The 15,585-nt window shown below is 28.5% G+C and overlaps 1 protein-coding gene across 4 annotated transcripts; it reads right to left on the bottom strand.

Moving 5' to 3' along the window:
* Window positions 1-1,408: 1,408 nt before the first annotated feature.
* Window positions 1,409-15,079, bottom strand: LOC109819010 (MLO-like protein 11). 4 transcript variants are annotated; one of them, XM_083062325.1, is made up of 17 exons: window positions 14,797-15,075; window positions 14,385-14,571; window positions 13,784-13,920; window positions 12,432-12,489; window positions 12,033-12,268; window positions 11,524-11,640; window positions 9,354-9,417; window positions 8,691-8,785; window positions 7,179-7,253; window positions 3,873-3,958; window positions 3,414-3,463; window positions 3,267-3,307; window positions 2,837-3,007; window positions 2,705-2,740; window positions 2,260-2,327; window positions 2,121-2,181; window positions 1,409-1,802 (listed from the first exon to the last, which is right to left on the bottom strand). In XM_083062325.1, the coding sequence occupies exons 3-17, from the start codon at window positions 13,907-13,909 to the stop codon at window positions 1,536-1,538; spliced, it is 1,551 nt and encodes a 516-aa protein (XP_082918451.1). In that variant the 5' UTR covers window positions 13,910-13,920; window positions 14,385-14,571; window positions 14,797-15,075; the 3' UTR covers window positions 1,409-1,535. The 4 variants fall into 4 exon arrangements, with proteins under 4 accessions (XP_082918451.1, XP_082918452.1, XP_082918450.1 ...); XM_083062326.1 differs by lacking the exon at window positions 14,385-14,571 and having other exon boundaries at window positions 14,797-15,076; XM_083062324.1 differs by having other exon boundaries at window positions 14,385-15,075.
* Window positions 15,080-15,585: the final 506 nt, after the last annotated feature.

Raw genomic sequence — 15,585 nt, 5'->3', positions numbered from 1 at the left:
ATTGGGGACAGGTGGTCCATGAGAATTCTTTGGGCTTGTGCTTTTGGAAGTGCCGTCAGTAAGTATTCTTGTCCTTTTCTCAATAGTATCTTTTCCCCAGATCCTATTATCAAACTTAGTCTTGTAATATGTCCCATCCTTTTCTCTAAAAAAAAAACTTTATTCAGTTACAATCTTATTTTTCTTTTGATTACTACATTTGTCTAGGCCTGTATATGGTTGCTGTAGAAAGGCAAAAACAGAACAGGGAGAGGATGCTGGCTGAAGAATTGAGGGCAATGGAGTTAGGGGAAAACAATGGTGAAGATGGCTGAACTGTGTTACACTATGATTTTTTGAAAAATATTAGTATCATATTGCAGATGCAGAATTTCAGATTTCTGAAAGGTGTTTCTCCTTATGATGTAAAAGGTTTCTGCATTCATCCTCTGCCCATTTGCTTATGGTATAATTTCTTTAAGGATTGAGCATTTTCCGGTGGGAAATATTCAAGTAGATTTTCATTTCAATTTTCGAATTTGTTATGGAAAGGCAGCTTTATGACTACATTTTTAACATTTTAGCAAATAAACTTGTCAAGTCACTTTTAAGCTCTACGTTTGTTTCATGGTTTTATTCTTGCCTACTGGAAATAGTTTCCCTTGCTGTTGCTAGCATGTTGAAACTTGAAACTCATGTGCCACCATTGCACATGGGGTCTTGCACCGATTGCAGTTTGGCACTTGAATCATGTAGGTTACGGATATAATAGGTTGAGTTATTACCTGCTTGGTTTAACCCATGTTGAAAAAATAATCACTTATTTTTATAGCTTTTTGAGAGAATTTTTGAAAATAAGCTATTATTTTTCTAAATTTTCTTTGCTAGAAGCTAGATATTCATCAAGTGTAGAAACATTAAAAACAATAAAGAAACACTTTTTTTGTTTTCCAAGTGTAAGGTGATTAAAATGATTATTTGGATGCAAATTTTGCTAGATTACCTCAATAATTATGATATTTATGAAAAGTTAGTATAATGAACTATATTCGTGTAAGAAGACTGCACAAATAAACCAAAAGAATGGAAATTGTTATTACAGTATTGGCATGATGTTAGAGCCACAATTCTGGAAAATGGATGTATAAGGCACCAAAACATATTACACTGCTAGCAGTTTGAGTGGACTTAATAGTTAGGTACTGCACCTTGTAGATGTTGGAGTTCTGCAGACATGGTTCCAAACTTCAACCCCAACACTGCTTTCATTTTCTTTCGTGTCTATACAAGTGTATGGTGTATTATACACTTGGTCCATATTTGAATTTAATAGGACATTAAAGTCTCCCACACTATTATTTGTACCACTGTTTAATCAGTAAGGCAAAAGCTTTGTTATATGATCCAGAAACCATAATCTAAATTGGCTTTTTAGTTTGCCAAGGGAGCCAAAAGTATTCACCTCATAACTTTCAAAAATCATACAACATTCAACCTCATCAAGGAGCCATTCATCTTTTTGTGTTTTCTTCTAAAACATCATTTTCTTTTGCACATTATATTTCTCTTGGCATAGAAGTAGATCTTGGAATTGTTTCTGTTCTAAAACGGAGTTCTGAGTTAACTGAAGCAGAGGGTCGAAGGACGGGGTCAACTGGCCTACTTGAAACATTATTTGCTGAAGTTTCTTCCCTTAGTGGCTCTAATTCAAAGTCATCAGTGACCTTGCCTTGCTTTCTGTTTCTCTTTGCTGCCTTCCCCCAGACATCAATTGTCGCCCTTACACTCTCTGGAATTAATGCTGCCTTATAGTTTGTTCCCATCTGAAACGAAAATAGGAAAGCTGTTACTGTATCAGACATGAAACAGGCAAAATTCCTTCAGTATAATAAAGATTTACTTAATACAACTCTATTCTCATGCAACACAATGCAGATTATCCCAAAAAAGGATGTCATTTAACTCTTCTGCAGCAACAAATATGGTAGTAGTATCACATCTAAAGTGGAAATAATGTCATGTAGTTAGACCATATTAAAAGAAGCTTGATCATTCAAAGAAAATTAACACTTCAAGTAAAAACATAATGCCTAACAAAATAGGTTCCCGGTGGAAAGTCAATCATTTGAACATGATCTTACATGTGTAACAAGTGCATAGAGGGGCAAAGTACTGTAGCTGCAGATAAACTGTCCAATGAACCTATCATGTTGAAAACAAGTGTTAAAAGGAATTGATTTAACATCCTAACTACTTAAGGCTGCATTGCTTTCTGCATACCCCAAGATTAGCCTCGAATACACGAGGAGATGATTCCTGTTAAAGCAAGAGCTGTTTCCAAACTCCCACTGCAGATGCAAAAAGTCATTTTGGTCAAAAGCATAAGGAAGAGTTTTTTTTTTTTATTTTTTTATTTTTATTTTTATCATTCTTGGGGTTCATTTTATTGTTGTATGGAGTGATTTATCTTACGTAAGGCAAACTAGTAAAAGTAATCATGATTGACCAAAAAGTTCAAGAGGTGCAGTATAGAGATAATAATAACTTATCACAAATATATGGTTGCATCTTATTTGATTAATCTCGAATATGATTTCTTGCTGTACATTTTGGATCAGTTCTTTTGAAAAACACAATTCTTTCATACAATTTATGGTTCAGGCAGAACTTGAAAATGTTATCTTTATTACTAAAAGTATGATTCTGTCTTAAGATGGAGAAGTACCCAGGACCAACAGAATGTAGCCAACTCAAATGCATTCTGCAGAGAAAACCAATGAGCTTGCATAAGAAGTTAGCAAGAAAATAAATATTATTACGACGATAATAGCACACGATGTAACAAATTGTTGTCAACCTGAAAGAGAATGAAATGAATCAAGGAAAGTAGTAGTTCGGGCTTCTTAAACCAGAAAAGTTCATCACGAGGTGTCAACTTTGCTCCAGAGAAGAAATCAGTTATTTCAGCATTCTCTAATACCAAGGTTACAACAACATGCTGTAGCTTTGTTCCAACTAAAAGAACTAGCTGCACAAGAACAAATAATAGAAATAAAATGAGAGTTGAAAAAAGTATACCCATCCAAGAAATTCAATACAAGGCAATATTTTAGATAATCATCTACTGTAATTCCCCTTACTTAAGACAACCATTTACTGCAATATACATATACTACGTATATCACATGACTGTTAAAAATCAGAGAAAAAAGATTATAAAACTGAACTATACAGATAAGAAAGAAGGATAATTAAAAGAAAGATAGGAAATGGCAAAGCTAACTTACAAAAATTGGAATGATAGCTATCCAGAAATAGAGATTTGATCCTATTACATTCCAAAACACTAATTGTAAGCTTGGATAATATGCAAAAGATTTAGGTAATCTAATAGAGAAAACGGACTACAAATGAAAGCTAAAGGGAGAACATACCTTTAATGTTGAATAGCATGAGAGCAACAACAAATCCCCAGAGTGGGACACTACAAGAGATTTTCCAAGCAGACATTTTTATCTTTCAATTTGTGCATGAGAATCATTTTTTATTTCATTATATATATATATATATATATATATATATATATATATATATATATAAAAGCAATAACAGAAAGGATAGTATGTTACATGTGTCAAGGCAACATATGTTCTTTCCTCCTTATAATATTTATTCAAACTGCCTCTTAAAATATTTCATGTAGATGAATGCGATGACATTTTGTTCAACTATTTGGAGAAATATTGATCACCACAGCCCAGAAATTAAGATTGTTCAAAATACATCAAAGCACAGGAGAAATGTTATTATTCTAGATAACCAGAAAATAACTGTCAAAGGTTCTTGTCATGAATATTGTAATTTGTAACAACTAAATCTCAACTATTACTAACCTCACACCAACTATCTTTCGGAATTCCTCTTCCACACATTGAATCATGTAGTTGTGAAAATCATATTTTAATGAGAGATTGTGATTCTGTCATCAATAAGAAAAACAGACTGTGTAAACATTCACAAAGTAGTGGTACATGATCACTGCATACTACCAATAAACCTGACATACAAGTACCATGGTAGATCACTAGATTGTTACTTCAACCAAAATAAAGTAGAAACACAAAATCAGAAAGAAAATTGGGAAACTCATCAAGCATCTAACTATTCAGTTTCTACTATAAGCATTTTTGTAGTTGTGACCGTAGGCCATAGTTTATCAACAAATGGTGATTGCTGAGGAAAGTGCTTACATAACAAATTAGCAACATAACCTTGACAAAAACATAGTCACCTGAATGTACAAAATGAGGTAACAACCATCACTACTAGAAAAATGGAAATTAGAGACAGAAAAAATCCCTCACAAAATTAAAGAAAATCCTTCACAAAATTATTAGTGACGAAATTTGTGACGGATTTTGGGTCGTCACAAAAAATGGCGTCACAAAATATTTAGTGACGAAAAATTCTGTCCGTCACAATTAGTGACGGAAATATGCCGTTACTAACTAATAAATTTTCCGTCACAAACTGTGAGGGATTCAAAAGCCGTCACAAATTGTGAGGGATTCAAAATCCGTCACAAAATCCTAATTTTTTATTTTTACAAATTTTTAAATAAAAAAAATTAAATTATTCCAGATTTATTATTTATACAATATATATTATTTTCACTTTTTTTTCTAATCTACAAGTATTAATTATTAATTTTCAGATAATTGGCAATGATAAGATTCGAATCTCTTACCTTCTACTCATTCTAACCTTAACACTCCTTCTCCAGCCATCTGAGCTACTTTATCAGTTCAGTACTTATTTAACAATATATATATAAATATGAAAGAATATCAATTTTTATCACAATAATATCAAACATCATTAAACATCAAATTAAAAAATTTAAAATAGATTCATAGTTAAAATCATAATATAATTTATTTTAGAATTTTTATTTTATTAAAGTAATTAAAAATTAATTATATTTTATCACTTTTTAATCAAGTGAATGAATTATAATGAATTAACAAAATTTTTAAAATATATTTTAATTGAAAGTATATTTTTAGTAAATATTTGATTATAAAAGTATTTTTATAAATAATTAAATGAAAAATATATTTTAAGATTTATTTCTCTCATAACACCACTTAAGTAAAAATTTTCAAAAAAAACTAAACTTATATTTGTTTGCGTTATTTTTCCAAAAAAAATAATATAAAAAAAAAAGATCAAACCTTTTGATAATTAAGTCATCCAAAAATTAAGACGAAAAAATAATGTTGATTGGACCAAACTACCCAATACGTACGGACTAAGTTCAGTGTGATATCCTCCACAAAAATAAAGGACAATAGACTCCGAAACTGTAATATGCATAAATAGAATTTGAAAATTAAAACAATTTATTCGAAACGGTTACACGAGGAAAAACGAAAAGAATAAATAGTTGTTTAGATTGTGAAACTTGTAATCAATTACTAAAACCTTATATTCGATTACTAGATGATTTTATAAATTTAACTTTAATTCTTACTTATAATCCTTTAACTAATTTTTTAATTAATAAAAAATATTATAAATAATGATTTTTTATAATATTTATTAAAATTATACATGTAACACTTAAATCCAAAATAATGATCAAGTGCCATAAATTCTCCAGCATCAACCATATATATATATATATATATATATATATATATATATATTATTTTTACATTACTTGCATTCACAGATATTGATCTGCTATATTAGAGTCACACCTTTATTAATTTATTAAGGAATGATTTTACTTTCATATATTATTTTATAAATTATATATTATAAATTATCATAAATATTTTTTAAACTAATTATAAAAATTAAAAGAAGTTTAAATAAATGCAAATGACAATGTATTACAAAGTAATAGTTTCATCTTTGTATTAAAAATATATTATCCTTCTCTTTTTCATCTATCTTTTAACATAATTGTACAATAAAATTTTCTATTTTGAGAGGGATACATAATCCCTCACAGATTGTGACGAAATACAATTTTTAAAAATTATCCGTCACAGAATCCGTCACAAATTGTGAGGGATTCAAAATCCGTCACAAAATCATAATTTTTTATTTTTATAATTTTTTAAATAAAAAATAATTAAATTATTCCAGATTTATTAATTATATAATATATATTATTTTCACCTTTTTTTTCTAATATACAAGTGTTAATTATAAAGTGTATTATATATATTATATAATACACTTTATAATTAATTATATATATATTTTTACCCTTTATTAATTATATAATATATATTAAATTATTCCATTTAAGTGTATTATAAAGTATGATGATAATATTTTTATATATTTATTGATAGACTTAATTACTCTTTTTATTAAATGATCAAGCACAATGAATTTTCTAGCGTCAACCATTATATATATATATATATATATATATATATATAGTTATATATAATTATATATAATTTATAAATATACTTTTATATATTTATTATTAGATTTTTTAGTTAAAATGCAAAATAATATTGTCTTTTTATAATTTCATAAGTATTTTTAAATTAAAAGTTTTTTCCTAATTCATATTTTAATTTCTTATACTTCAAAACGACAACTTATTATTTAAATTAATTCATTTCTTATGTTTTAATTTATAATCTTTTGATGAAAAAAATATTTTAGTTTCATAAATTTTTAATTATTTTTTTAGCAAAATATTTTTTATTTATACATAATTCTTAAATATAATAATTGTGCAATAAAATTTTCTATTTTGAGAGAGATACGTAATCCCTCACAAATTGTGACGGAATTTGTGACTGAATATAATTTTTAAAAATTTTCGTCACAGAATCCGTCACAAAATTATTCATTAAATTTTGTGACGGATTTTTGTGACGAAATATTTAGAGAGGAATCAAAATCTGTCACTAAATCGGTCGCAATTTTTTTTTATTAGTGACCGCGTTTGTGACGGAATTGTTAGAGACGGAAATTTTTCCGTCACAAACTCTAAAAATAAGTAGTTCGTCACAAAAATAAAATTTTCGTCACAGAAGTCGTCACTATTAGTGACGACATTTTATCCGTCACAAATTTTCGTCACAAATTTTAATTTTTCTAGTAGTGCATATTATGTTGCTTTCGAATAAGAAACATTTAGACTTCAGACAAACAGAATTGGATACCATGATGAAGCCTTTGCGAAGTGTAAGATAATTACTGCGAACCAAAGAATTCCAAAATTGTCGTAAAAAACAAGCCTGCAATTCAATTAAACTTCAAATTAGATACCTTCAGAATTAAATTATAAAGGAATACGTGGTTCTAAATAGAACTCGTATTTGCACTACTAGATTTTAATCCTTTAGCAACATTTTCTTGTTTACATTTGTTAAAATGTTACTATATATTATATAAATATGTTATTTTGTAACATTTTTTTGAAAAATGTCATTATAGATAGAGTAATATTTTGTATTTCAATATTATTCTTTTCAATTGTTTTCAAAATCAAAGTCCCACATCGAGTAAAAAAAATTACATGTTATTTTGCAACATTTTTTTGAAAAATATTACTATAATTGCTTCTAAAATCAATGTCCCACATCGAGTAAAAAAAAATATTTCTCTTATATCTAATTGTAACCCATAATTAAAGCCCCACATCGAATAGATTAATGACTCATAAAAAGTATATATACTCATATAGTTATATTTAAAATAAATGAAATTTGATATTCTATATACAATTAGTGGTGACTAATTAATGTCTTTCCCTAAAAACTAAGAATTCCTAGAAGTTTAGGAGACATAGAAATATAATAATTGATAGTAATATTTAAATTAAAATTAATTATTATTTTATAACAAAATCTTGGCAACATCATTAAAATGTTACAAAAAATTATTTAAATGTTACAAAAATACTACTTTGATAACATTTGAAAAATGTTATCTAATTATGCAAAAATGTTATTAAAAGTCTTTAGCAATATGGACTATATACAACATTTGATAATATGTTACTAAAACAAATTAACAACATTTATACATAATTAAGTAACATTTTTTAAATGTTACTAAATACCATTTGTGTTGTAGTGTTGGTATCCTGTTGATAACGCAAGTCAAAGCCTTTTTCAAAACCATAAGCTTTTTTACTCAGAAACAGATGGCAACACTAAGAAGACATCATATACAGAAGCAGGAAGAAAAGTTACAAGTTAACAAAAAAGAAAATCATGTAAAGAAAGTTTGGTTCAAAGATTACTGAAAGTTACGAGAGATTTATGCTATTAGTCCCATTGAATTATTTTACTAATTGCCTTATTGGATTACTTAAAAAAATTAAGTTCTTATCATTTGTTTTATCCAAGTAAAACAATAATCATTCAACTTTTGATCCCATTTTACTGATAATACATGCACGCAGGATTCATTTTGTAATGCTTTAACCAATTTCATAAAACATTGCAATGAATTCATTCAAAATTTGTTTAGAAAAGAAGCAAATTTGATTAAAAAGTCTAGCCCTTGTCAAGAATACAAATATGTTAAACTATGTTATGCACTGTTTGATTTCAAACATTTTCATATATCTTCCTTTTCTAACTCAATTTTTTAATAGACATGATGAAAAAAAAAATGAAATTTAACTAAATGGAAAGGAAGAAATAAAATGGAGGTTCTGTTATTACCACCCAAATGAGGAAAGTGTTTCTGAACAATGGATTTGATCTATGAACCATAATTAAGGATGTTTGACTTAGTGCTGGCACATGTCTTGGGATTTCTGTTGCAACACATGAATTGTCAATCTAATTCAGAAGATGAATTTAAATAAACTACATGACCACACGTTTTCATGTATCATAAAACATTGAACAGTTCATTTTTGGAAGGTCTAAATGTTCGACGCTGAAAATGATATGACACAAAAACATAAAAAGGCTTTACATGGTCTGTAAAAAAGAACTTAGGAAATGATATCTAGATCCTATTTTTCATTTTTGATCAGCACTGACAATTATATTTTTTTGATGATTTACTAATTTATTAACAGAATAAGAGAAGTACACAGCTAGTGATCATTATATAGGTACTACCAACATAATTTTTTGGCAGTTTTGGTAAAGTGAATCAGAACAAAACATGAATATTGATTTGGATTTTATATAAATAACAAGGATTTATTGCATATGGATTGTACATTAGAAGTAGAAATAGACAACTGCATTAATTTTATAGTCAATCGTAGAAGTAACAGCTGCAAAAATAATTGTAAAGGACAAAATGGGATTACGGAATATGGATACATGATCAACTATCTACAGAAGAAAAATGATCAATTTTTATCTTACCAGAAAATGAACAATTGTGTGGATCTATTTGAGCCTCATTCTCCCACGTTCTCCAACTGTGAATCTAGTTTAAATAATTACACTGTTACTACATCAAGCAAAAATCCAAAATAAATAGCAGATTGAGGTTTTACTTCTATACCAAGACACATCACAGAATTCCTGGAATTTAAACAGATTGTTTCATGTTCCTATGATTATGTTTAATGGAATCTAAATTAAAATTAATTTGAAATACTGAGTATGAGTAGTACATTTGACACTTACTGACACCGAAAATCAAATATATCTTTAAAACATATTGGAGTATGTATATGATTTATAAACTCTTATTTTTTTTTTCTTGTTTTATCGATGTGAGACCTTATTTGTATCTCAACTTTATATATCATTTGATCACTTTTGTTATAAGTTATTAGTTACTACCAAATTCAACCTGTGACTTTATACCACTATTAGGGTTATTTTGTCAGTATTTATCTCTATACCGTTGTTGTCTTTGTATATCATTTTATCACTTTTTATTATAAGTTATTGATTGTCACCGAATCCAACCTGTGACTCTATACCACTAATAGAGTTATTTTATTTTTTTATAAGGTTATTTCACAAACAATTTCACAATGATAAGATATTATCCACTTTAGATTTAAACTTTTATAGTTATACTTTTGGTTATCACCCAAAAGACATTATATGTATGTTTTATAAATTCTTTTTTTTTATTGATGTGAAACCGTGTTTTAATCCCCCAACAATAATGTCAAGCAATGACCGACTGTAAAATGGAAATGCAATTCAACATGGTAGTTTTTATTTTTTTATTTTTTGGTAAAGCACCGTTTAAAAGCAATGAAAATGAGAATCAAATTAAATCAAGTCAGGAACAATTTTCCCCCAGATACTTTAGGATTTATGTTGATATAGTAGAACTTTTGATTGTAGATTGGTACTTTACCCTTTCTACTTTACACGAACTATGAATCAAACAAGTCTCTTTGATTTGGTGTGAGCAAGTTGGATATGCATCTCAGACTAAGATAAGACAGATTGAAGGACATCACTTGTACATGTTTGAAGAACTATCAATTATTATGTAGTTTGAATTTTGACCAAAACAACAATCTAATCATCAAATTGTGTTTTCATTCACAGCATTCCGGAAAATAGATGATAATGAGTCATAGTACACATCTTATAATATGGATGGGTAAAATATACATGTAAGGTTTTATTTTTCTTACTAATTTTCTAAGTTTACCACATAGAACAACGATGCTTCATAGGAGTAGAACATGATGGACTATTTTTCCATCAGTTTGGATAATCTTTTTTGTAAGTAATCGTATAGGACAAAAAATAAGAAGGTAACATAAATTGTACTCCTGCCATAAGTTAAAATCAAGTTATGCATTTAACTTTTATAGAAGGACTTTAATCTAATTTCTCATAAAGTTGAGATGCATAGGTTGATTTTTAATTTATGGGAGAAATTTAAGCTAACAAATAAAATAACTTATGAAAGGAGCTCAATTCATTTTTCCTTTTTTATTTTTGTCTCTTATAAGTGTTTACGAAGAAAATTATCACAATAGGGCTTTTATATGCTCAAGTATTGAAGATGGTAGTTAGAATGGTGAGCCATTCCAGAAAGGGAAGAATCTCAAAGTTCTTTAACATTGGTGGATCTCTCTATCAAATTTTAATTACCTTGTGCAAGCTAAAGAAAGTTCAAAGTTTAATAAGTTGCATTAAAGGGAACTGAACATTGTGTATAGCCTTCAGTAACATATACAATCTTGTCTTATATAGTTATTTTATGGTATTTTTCTTTCTTTCTTTTAAATTTTTCAATATTTTAATAACAAGTTCATTAATTTTCACCCTCTTCAACTTAGTAGTAACATTAATTAGCTGAAAGTAGTTTACCCAAATCTTGCTAAGGATTATCTTCCCCTGATAGCACAAATAAATTACAGGTTGGATCAAATCCCACATTTAGAATGACTCGAAGTAATCTACATTGTTTCCATGTATAAGCATATTAAAGAACATGAACATGTGGATTAAACATTCAAACCAGTGTATTGCAGAATATTATGTTATGCTCATTTTTCAATAGTGATAATGTGTGGAAGCCAGACCTTTTTTACTATAGAGAATATCTCACCTTCACAATTGCTAACAACATTGTGAGACAACTGAAAGATATGTGTGTTACAGCTATGATAAAAATGTAACGGTGCAATTGCTCTAGACCTTCATGTGAAACAAAAGGTTCATAACCCTGAGCAAAAGAACAAATTCCAAGTTGGCATCCATTAATTCATAACAGTAGAAGCCACAATAATAAAGGTATTACTCATGTTAGATTTTATCTTAAAACTAATTGACATTAAGTAAAGTTGTCTTGTTAGATTTTTATCTTAAAACCAATTAACATTTAGTGAAGTTTTCAGAATATAAGTTGTACTCCAAGGATTGAGACAAGCAATTTACCAAGATTTTATCTTAAATCGCCTATTCTGATAGGCGATTTATCAAGATGGATTATAGGCTCTGATATTATGTTTAATTTTATCTTAAAACTAATTGACATTAAGTGAAGTTTTCCTACAGAATATAAGTTGTACTTCAAGAATTGAGACAAGCGATTTGAAACTTTCCAAGAAATCATACCTCATTGCAAGATTTTTTATTTATGTCATCCAATATTCTCCTAATTACGCGTGGGTTAGTGGAAGCCATCAACAATTTATGCTCTTCTGTGTCATTCTTTTCCGTTTCTTCAGCAATCTCGGATCTAGTACATGGAGCAAAAGCATCATTGTAGAACTTCTCTGGAATGCAAATATTTGCTATCATGTCTGAGGTAGCTATTAATAGAAGTGATACAAATCCAAGCAGCTGCATCTCTGAGATCAATATTAAATAAAATTGTGAACTTGTGAGAGTTGATAAATAGGAAAAGAGAAATGTTAAATAAAATTAGATCATTGTAGAAAAGTCAGTAAGCACCAAGGGATCAAACTTGCTTATAAAAAAGGATTGTAGTAAAACTTAATTAATGCATGATACCTTCTTGCATTTTTTCCAATGCTGCAAGCAAGGGCTTTTGATTAGTTTTCTTCAACCACTATAACCATAAAAAAAACCATTTACTTCAACACTGTGATCAAGTTTAATTAACAATTAAACATGTTAAGTGATTAAACTTTATAGAAGTTCCCTTGTTTGGACCTAAAACATGTTTGAATAAACTTATCTGTAAATACATTTAGGTGAATAAAATAAGAAATAAGTTTTTGTATAAGTTAAAATTAGTTTTTACATAGGTTAACAATTAGTCTTTAGAGAAATTAATACAAGAGAACTTTTACAAATTAGTTTATGTATAAGCTAATTTTAATTTTTGGAAAAATTTATTTCATTTTTTCTTTTTATTTTCTTCTTGCATAAGTGGTTATCAGCTTATGCAGAAGTCTACTCAAACATACATGTAATCAACATAGTTACTTATGATCTTATCATAGTGTGAACAAAAAGTAAGGGAAACATGGCACTTTGATCACCAAAAACGGATGCAAATAAAAAGGCACTTTATACAAAAATACATTAATTTTCAATTCTGTTGATGATTTGTTGGCATCACAAGGAAAGCAAATCAGAAAGGAAGCTCTAAGAACCCCTTTCCCTTAGTCCCTCTTGAATTTTATCCTGGGTGATATTTTTCAAGTCAGATATATTTTTAATATTTAGAAAATAAATAGGCAGAACCAAACTTCAACCAAAAGAATAAAAGAAAGAAATTCATAGATTACATTGTGAAGATAGAGTTAGAGAGCTTCTTTGTAGTCCATTCAATGCACATTAAAATAAATTTGTATATGTAAGAGATGAAGTTGTTGGGGTTATTTTATGGCATTTGTCTGAGGAGAGTTATTTTTATAAGGTTATTACATAAGCATACTCCACAATGATGAGATATTGTCCGCTTTGGGCCTTAGCCCTCACGGTTTTGCTTTTGGTCATTACCCAAAAGGCCTCTCAATCATTGAAGTATGTTTATGTTATATAAGTTATTATTTCTTATATTATTTTATCGATGTGGGACTTGTTTGTATCCTATTAGAAGTAGATCTACAAATGAATAGTTTATTGCAACATATAAATGAACTCAGTTCAGTAACAAGTTTGATAGCATGTTATAGACAAACTTAGGTTTGCTAAAACTAACTTTAAGATTTTGGAGAAGTTATCAAGAGAGAGTTTCTACAAATTAATTTAAGTATAAACTAATTTTATAACTTATGGAAAAATTTATTTCATTTTTCTTTCTATTTTTCACTCTTAAAAGTGTTTATAGAGAAGTTTATTCAAACATCATCATAACACAACTAAAGCTAAATAAAGATTCTAAAAACACTTACATCGCTTAAATGGTGAATGGCACGCTCTAGAAGCAAGGAAAAAGCAAGGAAAAATGTTAAGACAATAGCAATAGACCATGTTGGAGTAAAAGCCAATGGTCGTGATTCTTGTTCATTCTCCTCCATTGTTAAGTATCCTAATCACAAACCAAATCTTAAATATGACTAAGGCTTAAAAAATACTCAGGTCAGCTTCAATGAACCTAAAATATAGGTCTCAATACAAATAACACAAACAAAATGCATAATTGATATGTAACTTTGATGATACAGAATCTTAAGAATTGAAGTCCTTAGTGTGATATGCACCACAGGATTTCAATTTCTAAGATTTTATATATAAATATACAATTCCAAGAATTGAGCATAAGGTTTTTGTTCTATATACAGAACAGATATAGAAATATAAAAATATACAATTCTGGTCAAACTTAGGATTGAGCATAATTGTATATTTTTATATTTAAATAGAATTATATATTTATATATTCGTCAAGGTTATTGTTTCTAATAGTCTCTCACTGTATATCAATTTTTTTTTATAAGTAAACTACCAAAGATTGTGAGAAAGGAAATTTTTTGGCTTGTTTTCTCCTCTTACTTTCTCCAGAGAAACACTGTATGCAATTTCAGACCAAACCCATTTTCGAATCATCACATAGTTGAAAATTCTGAAAAGAACCTCACTCCTGACATTTATTGCATCAAATGTGCCAAGCAGATTTAGACATCATGAATAAAATCCGAGGGTCCAATACTCCAATGTTATTTTTTCTCGATATACAACACTGCACCAAAAACAACCACCTTGAACAATGTCATGAATCTAGGAATCTCAGAGTGGAAATTGTTTCCACCTGTTACAATTCTCAAGTGAATCAGAAGAAGGAAGAGATCTAATCTCTTTGTGAGTCACATGCTTCAGAATTAGAGTTCAAACCCGAAAAATTGCTCAATACTTAGCCATAAACAAGATTATGGTAATTTCTATACGAATTTCATTGCCTACATACACTTTCTTCTCTTTGCATCTTCCATGCCCATGTCAAATCTCTTGTACCATCTTTCTCACAAAATGCTTGCTGGAAAAACAAAAAAAAATTGAAACTAATTATCATGCAGCAAATATGTGTATCTTTGTTATTATTTTCCTCTCAAATGTACATGTTGTATACGTATACTATCAATTATTAACGACTCTATCAATGACACTGTTTATACAATCTCTTTGATCCCCGAAAGTAGTAATTTAAATCAATTTCGTCCTCAAAAGATTGCGTGTACATAAATTAGTCTCTGATGTGTAGCAAAGTTTGTTTAATGCATGGCATAGTTAATTTAGCATGTTAACGGTATACGTGGAACGTTAGATGCCACATGGAACACACTTAGGTGAATGTGAATGTGAGACTATTTTTAATACAACTAAACCCCCACACCTACTTTGGGACATATCTATTTAAGGAGATTTTTTTGGTAATAAAGGTGAAATTTTTCTGGTGAATCTCTTCTAATCTTTAATTCAACAAGTAAAATTTTGGATTAACTAGGATACTATTGAATTTTAGTTAACTATAGACGGTAAGCTTTTGATATAAGGATCCTAACATGTCACTAATTTTGTGTTCAATATATGAACCTGCTACACATATGCACCAAAAATAAATAAACTATTTAAATTGATAGTAATTTTTTTGGGTACATTACTGAATTTTTTTTGGTACATAAATTGATTTTGATTAAAAACATGTTAAAATATATTATTTTATGACAATGTCACAACTAATTTTAGTTATTTTGGG

This window comes from Cajanus cajan, chromosome 8, assembly GCF_000230855.2.
Source record: "Cajanus cajan strain Asha chromosome 8, NIPB_CcT2T_4, whole genome shotgun sequence".
Lineage (NCBI taxonomy): Eukaryota > Viridiplantae > Streptophyta > Magnoliopsida > Fabales > Fabaceae > Cajanus > Cajanus cajan.
This window is presented reverse-complemented; position numbering and strand designations above follow the sequence as displayed.